Source organism: Ogataea polymorpha, assembly GCF_001664045.1.
Source record: "Ogataea polymorpha strain NCYC 495 leu1.1 chromosome Unknown OGAPOscaffold_1, whole genome shotgun sequence".
NCBI classification, from domain to species: Eukaryota; Fungi; Ascomycota; class Pichiomycetes; order Pichiales; family Pichiaceae; genus Ogataea; species Ogataea polymorpha.
Genome location: NW_017264698.1, coordinates 463896 through 479056, shown reverse-complemented (window position 1 = coordinate 479056; position 15161 = coordinate 463896). Strand labels below are relative to the sequence as shown.

Below are 15161 nucleotides of genomic sequence, written 5' to 3'. Positions count from 1 at the left end.
AGGTCTAGTGTGCGATCTGTGCAAGCCAACACAGAAAAGATATGAGCTTGCTGTCTCCACAATTCTGGGAAAGAATTTCGATGCGATTGTTGTGGACAATCTCAGTGTTGCAAACAAGTGCATCGACTACTTAAAAGAGAAAAGGGCAGGAGTGGCATCATTCATTCCTTTGGACTCTGTTGAGTCAAAGCCTCCTCAAGCCTATCTCCGCAATATTGATGAGCACGTGCGTCCAACCTTTGACGTTGTCACATATGATCCTGAGTTGGAAAGAGCTGTTCAATATGTCTGTGGAAACTCGATAGTTTGTGATAATATGGACGTCGCCAAATATGTGAAATGGGAGAAAAAAGTGGACGTGAAAGTTGTCACTTTGGAGGGATCTCTAATTCACAAATCTGGTCTTATGACGGGTGGTCTGACACCAAATGGGGGCCGAAGATGGGACAAATCCGAGATCCAGGCACTAATTTCCCAAAAGGAGGAAATTAAGTCCAAATTGGAAGAACTTTCAAGGAAAAAGACTAGTGAACTTCTTGAAAAAAAGCTTATGGATGAGGTAGAGACATTAGAAGCACAGATTCCTCCACTGCAAAATGCCAGACTCGAACTGGATAGGCTGATGAAAGATATTGATTCTGAAAGCAAGAATCAAAGAAGTATACAGGCGCAACTGGAGAAAGAGCTACAAGATCTAAAAGAAAAGCTCACAGAAGCATTGTCAAAGGTGGATTCTACCAATAAGGAACTCTCAAGTATTCAGCAGGAGGTTTATGCCACCTTCTGTCAAAAACACAACTTTGCGAACATATCCGAATACGAAGAAACATACGGATCGAAGTCAAGGGGTCATTCTAAGGAAAAGGCAAGATACATCAAACAGATCCAATATCTCGAGAACAAACTTGGATTCGAAAAAGACAGACTGGATGAGTATCAATCACGCCTCAACCGCCTTAATAAAGACATGTCAAATCTTGAGAAAAACTATAACAAGCTGGTCTCGAGCAAAGAGACGATAGAAAACGATCTTGACACCTTTGAAAGTGAACATGAAGTGCTCATGGAGGAGCTGCAAAGAGCTAGTGGCCAACGCAAAGCTCAACTAATGGATTACCAGCAGTTGGAAGACGGAGTTTCTGACGTGCGTTTGCAGGTCGCCGAGATCGACAAGAAGATTGCCAATTATGAAGATGTGATCGAGAAAGCCAAGATTGAAAAAAGGAACATCCTGAAAAACTGCAAGCTAGAAAACGTGCAGCTGCCATTGACATTTGGCTCCATGGATGACATCCCCCTTGATGAATCAGAAGACGACGAGAATATGCTTGCGGATGAAATTGAGATTGACTTCACAAGCCTGCAGTCTCGCTTCAAGTCAGGAGCACTTGAGGAGTTGCTGAGCGACTTGAAAAAAGAAATTGATCAAATCACGGCAGAACTATCATCAATGAGCCCTAATATGAAGGCTCGCGAAAGACTGGAAGATGTTCAACGGAGACTCGCTGATTTGGAGGCAGAATTTTCTGACGCCAAGCAAGAGGAGAAAAAGATTGCGGCAGAGTTCCAGACTGTCAAATCCAAGAGATATAAACAGTTCATGGAAACCTTCAACCACATAGCAGCGACGATAGATGGAGTCTATAAAGACCTCACGAAATCCAATGTTTCTCCACTCGGGGGATCTGCATACCTGACTCTGGAAGACGAAGATGAGCCGTATCTGCACGGTGTGAAGTATCATGCCATGCCCCCAATGAAGAGATTTAGAGACATGGAGCTTCTCTCTGGCGGAGAGAAAACTATTGCAGCTCTCGCTCTGCTGTTTACGATTCACTCGCATCATCCTTCACCATTCTTTGTGTTGGATGAAGTTGATGCAGCCCTTGACAACGCTAACGTGAACAAAATTGCTAATTATATTGCCAAGAACGCAGGTCCAAATTTCCAGTTTATCGTTATCAGCCTGAAAAATGGACTTTTCGAACGAAGTGATGCTTTGGTCGGAATCTACAGAGAGCAGAAGCTCAATACTTCTAAAACTCTTACGTTGGATTTGAGAACCTACCCAGACCAAGAGGTTGCCTAAATCCATTCTTGCTTTCTCTCTATGCGCTGTGTATCGTTATACTATTAATTGGTCGAGTAATGATGAAGCCCACAAGTGTAGTCTTACAAAAAACTTGTCATCTTGCAACAAGTCCATGATGCTTCTGTTTTTAGGCATCCGAGACCCCCTACGCAGGTATGTCTCATTATTGTTTTCGTTCTTGCGACGGTTCTCGATGATGTGCATCGATTTTGACGTTATGAAATGGACCATGGCAGTCAGCTGATCAAGTATAACGGAGTAGTTTTCGTACAATTTCTGCTCACTGTCGCTAGTGAAAATAAGCGAATATCGTCTTTCCGACCCCCTAGCGGTATCGTCTATAAGCTTGAAGCCCAGACTCACAGAATATCCGTTCTTAGAATCTCCAAAACTCAAAGGTTTATTAATATCATGATTCGATTCAATCGTGAAGACTCGCATAATCGTTTGACGTAGAGCTGCATATCTGGGTTGTGAAGATGGATGCTGCGTGCTAATGTAAGTTTGATCTCCGGACTGCGTCCGGAGACTTGTGCTCTCGTGGGGTACAATGAATGCACATGACTTGCACACTGAGGATGGTGGTACTTTTGTTCCATAATAAGAGTCTTCAGACTCTCCCGAATGAACGTTTTGGGTACAGATCACCATGGACGGACCATGGACTTCGCAAAAATGAGCTAGCGTTATCATGAAAGGCATTGAAAAAAATCTGACTGGCTGTGTGGTGCAAAATAAATAATCTTAAAAACCAAATACTTGATGACATCTGTACCTCACCTGGAATGCGAACAGTCCAGAAGCTGGAACTTATCTCAGCGACAAGCTTTCAGTGCTAGAAACCAAAGAAAAATTCGTCATGTGCAGGCAGTCGTGGTGAGGAACCTTAAATTACCTGAAAATGTGTCTGGCAAAGATCCCCGATTACTGAGATTGAAGACAAAATCCACCGTAAATATGGCCAACACTGCAATTACCCAGAATAACAAGGTCAAGACATTGAGCCAGGTAGGAGACCTGATTCAATTGTCTCGATATGAAGAGTTTCCCAGTCAAGATAAGCTTCAATTAGGAGCTAATCCTGTGGAGCGTCAACTAGAGGTTCAGGCAATCAACAAGCGTATGTTTTTGGAGTGCTTTTTCACAATCAATCATTTTTTAGATACCAAGAGCCCATTTTACATTAGTCGAGTATTCTCTGACTCGATACATATTTGGGACAATATACAGCTTTCTGGTTTATCTCTTAAATCATTCACTATCAACCTTTACGCCAAAATAGATATGGAGTGGAAATTGCTATTACGATATAATGTGAAACTCTCATTTTTGGTCAATCTTGGTAGCGATTTCGAGGTCATAGAATCCAAGTTGAGGAACGAACCAAATTTGCTGCTTCTCAAGTTAAATGATGACTGTTACTATGTACAGTCAAGCACATATTTGCCTAGAGAAGTGATCAAAGACTTGGAGGTCTATCATTCTAACAAAAGTGCTGGGAGTTACCTTCGTGAAGAGCCAACCTGCACTTTTGATCAGATTATGAAGCTGAATAATTTGACTGTCTGCTTGGTGGATCTGCTTTCCTCTAAGAAAGTTCTCACCGATAAAATTGAATCACTATTGAGAGACTCCTTGCCCCCGAAGAGCAGTCCAGTGGTCATCAATTGTCTGAAAATGCTCATTGATAGTCAAAAATTGAGCAATAAACTTCTCAAGCAGCAAATTTCTCGTCTTACCGACATTCAGCACGCAAAGGAATGTAAAACACGTCACGGATTATTGACAGAGTATAAGCGCGAAGATTATGCTCACTACTTATTGGACCTAGAGTCCATAATATTGCGAATATCGAAAGAAAAGTCCAGAATAGCCAATACACTCTTAACAATTTTTCCTATAGCAATATCTGATAACCTCGAGTTCTCGCTCTTTGGGTACAAGCTCCCACAAAGCTTGAACTATCTGAAAATGACTCGCATCGAAATAGAGAAAACCAATTCACTACTTGGTATAGTGGTTCTCCTTGTGATCAAATTGTCAAACTATCTGAACGTACCTTTGAGATATCCACTCAAGTTTTTTGGCTCTAATTCATACATTACGGATCCAGTCTCTAAAATGCAAACTAAGCTTCGTGTTTACCCTCTATTTGTTGTTCAAAATAGTAACCTGGCTATCCGGTTTGAATTTGGATTATCACTACTATTAAAGAATCTACAGCAAATTTTCGAATCAGAAAATCTTACCAAGCTTGATGACCACGACTTACTTGCTAACTTGAAGGTATTGCTGACATGTATAGCAACAGATGATGGACTGGGACTCAATGATTATTTGGTGACAAAAGACGAAGTCAATACAATCAAGCTCAGCCTGTTGAAAAATTGATACAGGTATTATATCGTTGCATTGACTATATAGAGTCAAAAAAGGAGACAATTTTTTGTAATGAAAGTTTTGCTATTGGGTGCAGCGCATTCACTTCATCATTGGTAGAGGTGAGTACGCCTTCACTGGTAAGTAGTGAGTGTTTTTCGTTGTATTTCTTCACGCCAGCATAATATTCAAGACACAAGCTGAAAATAAGCACCAGCGCTACAACCAGTGGACCAAAGACACCATCCAAGTGTCTTCCAGATCTGAGCTTGATCAGCTCCAGCCTCTTCATGTAAATTGCATAGGCCCAAACTCCGGAAAATAGGGTCAGCGCAAAGTAGATGTACGCAATGTTGGTGGCAACAACCGGGATGTGTGACGAAGACACAGATGCATATATTGTGAATGTCAATGCTGACAGCAAGGTAGTGACATGCAACCACCGAACAAATGTACGCTCATTAGCAAGCCAAACTTTAGCTTCTACTTTGATTGGGCCAGACTGCTTGATCAAAGTTTTTGGCTTAACCACTCCTGGAGGCAGAACAATCTCCTCATCTTCAGACTCGTATCCTTCTAGTTTGGATACTTTAGAAAACACAGGCATAAAATAGGAAGCAACATTCAACTTTTTCTTTCTTGGAGGTTCAGTAAAACTTTTGGATTCAGATGGGGCACCAGATGTAATCAGAGTATTGGAAGTCGAAACCAAGTTGAAAGTTGATTTCCCCGAAGGGCTCAAGGCTGTGGCAGACTCTTCATCGGAAGACTCATTATCGTCCAAATCCTCTTCCTCCTCGACTATTTGGTCCAAATGCACCGTTCCCGTGTTGGTCACAGGATTAGGGCTCTCGCTAACCTTCTTTTTCAAATTCCTTAATATCTCGTCCTGCTGTTGCTGCCTTATTTGCTTCTCTCTTGAATCATGATAGGCTTGTTCGGGATTCTTCCTAATGTCATTCTCGAGCTCCGGAAGCCAGAAAGGAAGAATATCCAGATTGTCATCTTCCAAAAAGAGAGACGAAATACCTTGGATGAACTTTGAGAAATTTGGAACCTCCTTTACTAAATGCCCATTAGTTAAATCATTGATCCAAGCTAGGGTTCTGGAGGAAGGATTATTGAAAATAGAGTTGGCCACTTTGATTTCCATGACGGAATAAGGGAATTTGGTGTACTCACCCTTTCTAAGAAGCGAATACGGATCGTCAATTGAGGAATCAATGTCCATTCTATGCCATTCTCTTGGATTTCTGATTGGCCTGTCAGGGTCAAAAGAGTCTTCCCTGATGAACAAAATGTCAGAATCGATTGTAATTCGAACTCTATCGTCACCTGGCATTTGGAATGCAGTTCTCGTGTGAACAGTTCTCAAAGTCGGTTGCAAATCGTTCTCTCTAATGAATTGTTGCAATTCCTTGAAGTTGGAAGAGAGTTTATCAATTGATTCCTTTGAGATGCCCTTTCTCTCCAATCTTTTGACAAACTTCTCAAGGGTCAGTTTGGTATTGGAATCATTCTTCGGGCGGTTTGGAAGCTCCATATCCTCTTGTTCGTCTTTGGGATTTTTTTGGAAAATGAAGTCATTTATATACTTCTCCTTCAATGAGAGACGGACATCATTAGAAGTCCCTGTGTCGTAGTCAAAGATCTTCTTCTCGATCGTGAGTTCTGGGTTATCCCTTAGTTTTCCTGACCATCTTATCCTAAGCGAGGGCGTTTTGTTCAAATTTTTGAGTAGTTTATTGTTGTACAATTCGAACTGTCTGTTATCAAAATAGAGAGATGTAATTTTTGGGTCCACATTATACTCATCATCATCGTCGTCATTCTGGTTAGTATAAATTAGGACCGGAAGATGTCTCAAAATAGTGGTTTTAATTTCCATTAAATTGTCAGGATGGATCCAGAACTTGAGAACTTTGTATCCATAGTCTTTTTGACCCACGTTGTTCAGCGAGGCACTTGGAGTAGTCGAGATCCTTCCAGATGATGACAATTTCTGAATCGAGTTTTGAAGAGAAGTCGACAACGAACTAGAGCCCATTTGGTCTCTAACAAAAGAGTATAAGGTCGAGATTCTGAAAAGATATGGAGAAGTGTCCTCACTAATGTTATTCAATGGTAATGACTTCATTCTTACGCTCAACAACGCTTTCACAGAGTAGCCTTTATGCAGTCTATCATGCTTCTTGACAATCTTAATGAATCCAGTGAAATTGAGTCTCGCAAAGTGATCTAATTCCTTTGCCAACCACAAAAGCTCTTCGAGCTTTTTCTGAAATGCCTTGGCGTCAAAATCTGCGCTTTTTTTCTCGGAAATGCTTTTCAAGTACTCTTCGCTTTGAAGTTCCAGCTTAGATATTTCCTCATCGAGTTCCTTGTACTTCGAAATCTGGAAAGTATACACCTTTTCCAACTCAGAGTCCAATTGCGAAGCAAATTCTGCCTCATCTTTTTCAGACCATGCACTGATAGCTGAGGAGGATCCTGCCTTAGTAGAGTTTTCTGTTGATTCGATAACGTTTTCCTTCAACAGCTTCTTCAAATGATCATAATCGATGTAATAGTTTTTCCATGGAGGAAACACCTCGTTTTGGAGCTTCACTCCAAACAACATGCTGTATTGACTTACTAGGCTCAAATAAACACCAATGCAACTTTTCTGAACGTCACAATTATGTAGTGCAGCAAAAATTAAATAATCATGGGCCCCAGGGCACGTGTACGATCAATCCTTACACCTCCACTTATCTGGCTTGAAATAATAGAAAAGAAATCAGACTAAAGGGTTCCTTGAGAATCTTGACAACCGTGCACCATTTTGTCCAATGCGAGGTCGTAAAGATTTGAACACTTTTCAAACATGTCTTTCGATCCAGTTCATGACAGCATAACTAATAACTTGCAGGCAGATCAGAATATGGAACCCACCGATCCACTGACAGATCAGTATTCTAAGTTCTCAGATCCACTTCCAGTCGATTCTGAAGATAAGATCACGGAAGCTGATGATACGAAAAAACGCAAAAGACAATCTGATGACGGAGTTAAAGAGAAGCTACATTCATCAGTACTGACCAATTCACGGACTAGACACTTGAAGAAGGCTGATGGGGAGCCTTACTGGCGAAAGGATATACGCTTCGTTTTTTTGATGAAATTATTCTTCAACAACAACAGAGTATTCTCTAACCCTTTCAAAAAGTCGGGGGAGAATTTCGATTGGCCCGAGCATTTCAAATACTACAGAGATGAATTTGGCACGGAGCATTATAATGATGGATCTCATTTGACGTTCTTTGAGCTTTACCTCGTAACTCTCATGAAGAGTAGCAAGGTTTCGAAAGTCTTGAAAGATCGCCTTTCGCATGATCTAAGCTATGCCTTAAATTTCTCAGTTATCAGCATTCTCGTTAATATTGGCCGCCTGAATACGACTGTGAATTTTGACCATGCGATGAAATCGCAATTTAGAACCTATCATTCTGTCCCCTCTTTGCATGTCGGAGACCATACTTCTATCTTTGAAAAATTCTACGTCCTTCATCCTGTTGAAGCCAGACTCAAGACGGAAGACACGAAAAACTACTTCCCTATGTCTGCGGTGAAGCCATTACAAGATACGCCCCGCATTAAGTCAATACTCAAATCAATCAATGACTTGAACCAAGAAGTTCCAAAAAATTTCAAGGAGTTCATTTTGGGGATGAACGAAGACAATAAATTCCATCTGAACGTTGTCAGCTTACTGTTTCTGCTTTGTGTTCATGAATATGAAATTGGAAAGCTTTTTTTCCCGACTGCTCAGCAGTTGCCACAAAGTGAAACCGACGACACTGGCCGTACGGGCTTTGCCACTTCTTCGGGATCTCTATTCAATGACATCTGGCTGAAATCAGAGTCAGATCCAAACGACGAGGTGAAGAGGTTTTTATGGTTGATCTACCTTTTCTTGGAGACTGACTTCAAAGCGGAGAAGATTTTAACTAACCCTTTCAATAATAACTCGTTAGCTCCTATCACAATTGATTCTAGACTGAATGTGGCAGAAGAAATTGCTCATGATAACTTGGACCTCATTGGAAAGCTCAGACAGCTCGTGCCCCCAACGAAGAAATATTCACCTGAGCAAAGCCAGGACCCATCTCAATTGATCAACGATGTTGATACAGAAAATGAAAAGGCATTTGCCTTCTATATGAAAAATCTACGACTCAAATTCTTAGATGACGCTCCAAGTGATGATGAGTCAAAGAAAGCAAAACGTGCTAAAAAGTCGAAGAAGTCAACGGATGCTAATGATACGGATGCTGACTTAACGGCGTTGGGACTCGAAGACTCAGATATAAAAAAGTTGAAACAAGCTCTTAACACGGAAGAAAATGGGACAGCGAATGCTGAGTCCAACCCCCAAGGTGAATATTTGCAAGGAGATAAAGCACGCAAAAAGAAGAAGACCAGCATTGGGCCGATCAAGCTTAACTTGAGCCATATCGAAGCTTTATTAAGTTCAGATGTTAGATCTGGGTCAACATCGAAAATGATGATTAATAAACGAAACAAAAATCACTACATGGCCTTATTTCTGAGAGATCTTATACTGAAACGTGCGGATGACCTCAAACGCAAAAGATTAAAACTAGGGCATTTAAATTGCATGCACAAATTGGACTATCTATTGATTACACAAAGCGACGAGAATTTCTCAAGCGTGCACAAAGACAAACTGGATGAGTTTCAGATCAACTATTATAAAGATCTGAGACGGATAGTGAGTTTCGTTGACGACTCGGCGGACAGAGAGGAATCAGAGCACGATTTATTTCTGGAAAAGGCCTTTTCTGATGTATAGCGAACGTGGTGGCAGAAGGCTTATCATTCCACTGGTTCTATGCTAATGACCGAATTACCTCTGATGATACAACTTCCCACTTTCACTTCCTCTGTAAATTGTTTATTTGTAATTAGTTCCACAGCATCTGATAAGTTTAAGTTGAGGAAAAGGTCATATCCTGCGAGTCTCCCTCTGACTACTCTCGATGAGTTGAGTGTAACTTTGAGATTTTTATCCACGAATTTTTTAAGCTCTGGCGTGGATACCATTTTGCACGTTTAATGGTTTGAAAAAGCTATTTTTTTCAACTTGTTGTTTTGAGGTCGTGTGTGGATTTCAAGGAGGATCAAGTTGTTTGCAATTCACCAAAACAATGTCTGCAGAGGAATATTTCAACCTCAGGCAACAAATATTGAACCTTGAGTTCGAACGAGATGACTTGGTCCAAAGGGTTGATGAGCTCAGAAAGCGCAAAATCGAATTAAGTGGTGAGAGTCAATTCAATTTGCAAGAATACCTTCAAACTTGTCAAATACTCCAAGAACATTCCAATCTCCCATCAATCGATATGGAAAAGCGGCTCCATCTTGTCAAAATGTTCTATCCTCATATGGTTATCTCTGATGTTCAACAAGGGGCAGGGATATTTACATTCACTTTAACTTTTAAATACTATTTGGAGTTCAAGGTAGCTGTTGAGTTTTCACAAGAGAAGGTTGAAAATCTCGAAATTACAAAATCGAAACACTCAATTGTGAGCGAAATGGCAGAAATAAACAAGCTAATTAGGCTTGCATGTGCCAAGAGAAACTTGTCACTTTTCATCTACGCAACTAATTCATATATTAATTTAGCAAAGCGCAGATTAGCGCTCTGGACACAGCTATTTGATAGCCTTGGCGCGGAATACAATGTGAACAATATTTCTGCAAAATTACAAAACGACAGACTAGCTGTGTTTGCTCGATTTAAAAACTGCCAGATTGTAAGTATTACCAAAGATGGCAAGCGGTTGACATTGAATTGGAAGATTTCGTTTGACAGTGACGACGCCGAATTTGTTGGCGAATTCCAATCCAAATTGGAGTGCATGTATACCTATGGCGAGACTAGCGTCGACCTCGACGACACATTCAATGTCTTGGTGAAGGTAGACGGCATAGCTGGGGCTGTTAGTCATCTTGTCAAAAACCTCTTGCACTAAAAACGGTACTCCATCTCGAGTCCAGCTCTGGACATTCCGCATTTCACATAGAATCCCTCATTTTTTGGGTCGCAATCTAATATAGCTTTGTAACAGCCTTCTTCCTTAGCAAGTTCAATCAACTGACGAATCAAATACAGACCCAGCTTTTTTCCTTGCTGATCGGGTCTCACAGCTATATCTTCAATATGGCCTACTTTGGCACAGCTGTGAATCAATTTTGTCTCCACAATCAATGACCCAACCGCCACCACTTGCGATTCGTAGTCGGTGATCACCAAGTTTTTATAAGTTTTGGGCTGTGACTTCCAGTAATCAACTATGTCATTGAAGTGCTCTTGATCTACATCACCTACCGATGTCAAAGTCTCCAATGTTTGCAGGTATCCCCTGTCAAAATCTTCCTTTTCTAGTGGGCGTAGATTGTAGCCCTGTGGCAGGTGCAGTTCGCTCATCGTCTGTTTGTACAGCTTTTACGCGATAGATCTAATGAAATTAGTTTTTAAGGAAATTTGTACATCCGGTGTAAGGTTTTATGGTATGTAAAAATTTCCCATCCTCTAGGGCACAACATTGTAGTGCATGCGGATACCCATAGCTGACAGCTCAGAATCCAGATACTTGAGAACAAACGGAATAGCAACAGTGGTTGTATCTCCGCCACCAATAAACTTGGTTCCCTGACCGTCCTCCCAAATATCCATTTCGTCCGTATTCTGTAGCACACGATCAACTTTTTTGGCACAGCGGCGACATCTCGTAGTCGCCTGAGTGCCAATACGAGGGACAGACATTTGCGTGGACAGCAACGAGCCACATGATCGACAAATGGCAGTTTGTGTGTAATCCGAGCAGTTGAGCAGTCTGTCTTGAAGCAAGAAAGATGTTCCGTGACCAATAAGAGCATCTCTCTCCATCTCTCCCACACGAATACCTCCGTGTCTCTTTCTACCTTTGACAGGTTGCAATGTGAGAGAGTTCACTGGACCTGTAGATCTGACTTGGAATTTATCGTTCACCATGTGTCTCAATCTTTGGTAATAAACGACACCAATGTATATGTCGGCGCGAAGCTCTTCTCCTGTCACACCAGAATACAACGGCTCATTTCCGTGGTAGTTGTATCCGGCCTTTTGGAGCTGCTCACCGAAATAGTCGGCTGGTGTGTCAGATTCGCTGAACTTCCATGGAGTTGCGTCCTGGGCAATACCGTGTAAAGCTCCAGCTTTTCCGGCAAGAGACTCGACAAACATACCAATAGTCATTCTCGATGGGAACGCATGCGGATTGATGATCACGTCCGGCTGAATACCAGTCTCGCTGAAAGGCATATCAATTTGAGGCCACTTTCTCGAACAAACACCCTTTTGGCCGTGTCTTGACGAGAACTTGTCTCCGATTAATGGCTGTCTGGTGATACGGTACTTTATCGAAAGCGTCTGGAACTCGCTTGTTCCATTGTCGTCTCCCAGAAGCTTCACTTCCTCAATGAAAGCTGGCTCAGAGCTATGGTAGGTCTTCACTTTAGTTTTGCCCAAAATATCATCGTAATAAGCGCAAATAGGGTCCCCCTCTTCCACGTGAACTCCGATGTGTGGCAGCCCATCGTTATCTAGCTTTTCTTTCCAGCTTTCAGGCCATTCATCGCTTCCAAAGCCAAAATGTTGAGTGATTGGATCTCCTCTCTTTCTATTCAAGGATAAGTCCACTTTTTCAACTTTGTACACCACTCCGTAACCGAATCCCCTCTCATCAGCGGACTTATTGATTATCATTGCATCGTCCATATCATACCCAGTATACGATATAACAGCAACCACTGCGTTGGTACCGTTAGGGAAATTATCCATCCCATAATCGTCATAAAGATTGGCTTTAACGATTGGTGTCTGACCTGATTGAAGACGGTAGAGCTTGTTGTCGCTTCTGTGGCACAGCGCAACACCAGGAGTTCCCATGGTTTGCTTACCCATCTGGCATTGGTACATGTTTCTTGGCGACTGATTGAAATCCGAAAACGGTGTTAAATTAGCTAGGATGGACAAGATATTGGTTGGTGCAAATTCAACGTGTGTGTGAATATTATTTTCGATCTCAGAAGGAATAACGGCAACATTCATGAAAACTTGCTCGAAGGGACCAACAATATCCTCTTTATCCAAAGGAAGATACCTGACTGGTCTAACCATTCTCGAAGGTCCAGCAAACAGATAAAGACCTGGATATTGACCGCCAGAGGATGGCGGAACATATCCAATTTCCAAATCGAGCGGAATATCGTGGTTTCCTTCCACCTTCCAAAATCTCAGGGTATCTGCAACGATCTTTCCCTGCTTGTGAGAGCACCAGCCAATGATTCTACCGTCCAATTGAACACAGCAAACATTTGGACCAGATATATTTATAGCGGACGCAGTAGGTGAGACACCCAGCTTGTGGAGGAGCTTTGGGACCTTTGTGACGTCGGATGCTTTGGTAGTAATTTGGCATTTGTGGGCCAGGTGATTTAGCAGTCCACAAGGAGATCCATCTGGTGTGTGGACAGGACACAAAAATCCCCACGATTCGGGGAGTAATTTACGGACCGCCGTGGTCTTCAACTGCGCAAAGAACGAACCTCTGTGGACCATTCGGAAGTGAGAAATAAAACGGTGGAAATTGATTTTTTCTGCCACCACAGTGTAACCACTCACCTGTTGCAAGTCTAATCCAGATTGCGAAACCAAGTTACCGGTTGACAAAAAGTACTGCAGCTTTTGGCCAATATTTTCATTGATTCTCAAGAACACTCTCGACATGTACTTCCGGTCTGAGAAATTCACCGCAATGCCTCTATTGATGTCAGATTGTATTTGCAATCTGATGTTTTGGAGGTATTCCTCAATTTTTTCTTTCAAAATCATTCCATATAGGAAGCCCCCCAGCAAAATCTCTTGATGCTGAGTTGCATCCGGATTGTCTGGAGAGCAATCTCCGGCCACTAAAGAGTAGAGTTTTCTGATCATGAATAAGAGCATACGGAATTTGTCCTCGTTGTTTTCCAAGTGGACTAGAACAATTCTCTTGATAACTTCCTCACCCACGCTGACATCAGACATGTCAGGGGTAGCACCAAACACCACCCTGAATTTGTCACCAAGATATGCTAGGGTCTCTTTTTGAGAGTAGAGATTGTAGTTCTTATAAGTTCTCAACAACAACTCCAAACGATCTGTCAAGAAAGAATTTCCAGTGTCGGCACCCACCACACCATCAAAAATTTCTCTATCATTAGTTTCGATCAATGCTTTCAAGATCATCACGACAGGGATCAAATACTCGTTCTTTCTCCAAGAAAACCTGAACGTAACATTTCCATCATTCAAGTAGTGCAAAACATTTGTCTGCGAAGTTTGGTCTGGCCTCACCGAGCGAATCTGAACACCAAAATGCGAATACGATGTGCCTCTATTAGCGAACGATGGTCTGATGATAGCCATCGGATGGTTGCGTCTTTGCACAATGAGCATTCTGATCAGTTTTTCAATACCATTGACAATAAAATAACCTCCCAGTTCATCGCTCTCTTCTCTTAATTTAATAAGCTGATCAGGGGACAGGTTTTCAAGGTGACATCTGTTGGATTGCAACATGATCGGGATTTGACCTGCTTCTCTGACTTCACTGATCTCTTCGCCATCGTTAATAGACCAACACACTTTGAGCAGGAGTCTCGCCCGGTAAGTGGTCATTCTTTCTCTACACTCTGCAGGGTAGGTGTTTCTAACGACCGAGAGTTTGTCGGTCGAAGGAACTTGCGGTTTGGCAATCTGCACAGAGTCAACTCTTATTCTCAGTTTATTTCCCGAGCCAGTGGCATCATTAGTGTCAAAAATTGTTTTTGTTCCAATGTCTTTAACGGCTAAGTTCAAAAGCCCTCCATTGGGCCCCTCTGTCAAAGCGTTGAACGATCCGACATGGGGCCTGACAGCGTCATAAAGCATCTGAAAGGCCGATCTATCCTTCGGAGGGTTCTTGAAGCGGTGCTCCCTTTCCAAGGTTCTGAACTTTGCTGTAGTCATTAGGATGTAGCTGATTTAAAAAAATTTTATTTTTTTCAGATAAAATTTTTCAGATCCCACGACATCAATTTATGTGATAAGGAGGGATCTTGAGCTGAGAATTGATATGCCACAAGTATAACAAATACCATCGGATGCGATTCTTGTAAGATTATGGGTCACATGATTCGTTGCTTTGCCATTGCTCTAACTGGTGAGAAACTGGGTGAGGAATATCACTAGTCAAATCCTCTCGATTATCAAAGTGCTAGGTTTAAAATTTGTGGTGGTTAATGACCAGATCAATTAAACTTCAATCGCTAATCACCTCAAATCATGTTAATCCCAACTCAATATGAAATATAAAATAGCCTTTTCAAGAGCCGCTACAAAGTCGTCTTATCCTTTATCCACTCTGTCATCCTATGTCAATATCCAGCTGGCAAGTCCCGCTTACCGATCGCGAGGAAGTCTGTAATCAATATAGAAGCTTTTTTGAAGGTTTTACTTGAAATACTGAGAAAAACAATGGGTTTACAATCTCTCTTTGAATTGGAGCCACAATTAATACTTTATCAAAGCCGTTGTGGTGTGCAGCCATGTGGTTTT

General features: G+C 41.8%; 6 protein-coding genes across 6 annotated transcripts; 3 read left to right on the top strand and 3 right to left on the bottom strand.

Annotated features, from left to right (window-relative positions):
* Positions 1 to 3049: 3049 nt before the first annotated feature.
* Positions 3050 to 4483, top strand: OGAPODRAFT_91833 (uncharacterized protein; the record flags this gene model as incomplete). The annotated part of the gene is made up of 1 exon (XM_018357045.1): positions 3050 to 4483. The coding sequence occupies one exon, from the start codon at positions 3050 to 3052 to the stop codon at positions 4481 to 4483; it is 1434 nt and encodes a 477-aa protein (XP_018213017.1).
* Positions 4484 to 4498: 15 nt separating this feature from the next.
* On the bottom strand, positions 4499 to 7121 carry OGAPODRAFT_15152 (uncharacterized protein). Its single transcript, XM_018353533.1, has one exon. It carries the CDS (start codon positions 7089 to 7091, stop codon positions 4509 to 4511), a length of 2583 nt encoding a protein of 860 aa, XP_018213016.1. The 5' UTR covers positions 7092 to 7121; the 3' UTR covers positions 4499 to 4508.
* Positions 7122 to 7375: 254 nt separating this feature from the next.
* OGAPODRAFT_15151 (uncharacterized protein) lies at positions 7376 to 10608 on the top strand. Its single transcript, XM_018353532.1, has one exon. It carries the CDS (start codon positions 8181 to 8183, stop codon positions 9324 to 9326), a length of 1146 nt encoding a protein of 381 aa, XP_018213014.1. The 5' UTR covers positions 7376 to 8180; the 3' UTR covers positions 9327 to 10608.
* Positions 7376 to 10967, bottom strand: OGAPODRAFT_91830 (uncharacterized protein; the record flags this gene model as incomplete). The annotated part of the gene is made up of 1 exon (XM_018357044.1): positions 7376 to 10967. The coding sequence occupies one exon, from the start codon at positions 10965 to 10967 to the stop codon at positions 10509 to 10511; it is 459 nt and encodes a 152-aa protein (XP_018213013.1). The 3' UTR covers positions 7376 to 10508.
* OGAPODRAFT_10908 (uncharacterized protein) lies at positions 9682 to 10512 on the top strand (the record flags this gene model as incomplete). Its single annotated transcript, XM_018353254.1, has 1 exon — positions 9682 to 10512. The coding sequence occupies one exon, from the start codon at positions 9682 to 9684 to the stop codon at positions 10510 to 10512; it is 831 nt and encodes a 276-aa protein (XP_018213015.1).
* A 59-nt stretch (positions 10968 to 11026) lies between the features above and the next one.
* OGAPODRAFT_80996 (uncharacterized protein) lies at positions 11027 to 14573 on the bottom strand (the record flags this gene model as incomplete). Its single annotated transcript, XM_018356479.1, has 1 exon — positions 11027 to 14573. One exon carries the CDS (start codon positions 14571 to 14573, stop codon positions 11073 to 11075), a length of 3501 nt encoding a protein of 1166 aa, XP_018213012.1. The 3' UTR covers positions 11027 to 11072.
* Between the last annotated feature and the right edge of the window lie 588 nt (positions 14574 to 15161).

Excerpts from the sequence above, each read along its gene's own strand:
- OGAPODRAFT_15152 (XM_018353533.1), bottom strand. The coding sequence starts at position 7,091 with ATGTTGTTTGGAGTGAAGCTCCAAAACGAGGTGTTTCCTCCATGGAAA.
- OGAPODRAFT_15151 (XM_018353532.1), top strand. The coding sequence starts at position 8,181 with ATGAACGAAGACAATAAATTCCATCTGAACGTTGTCAGCTTACTGTTT.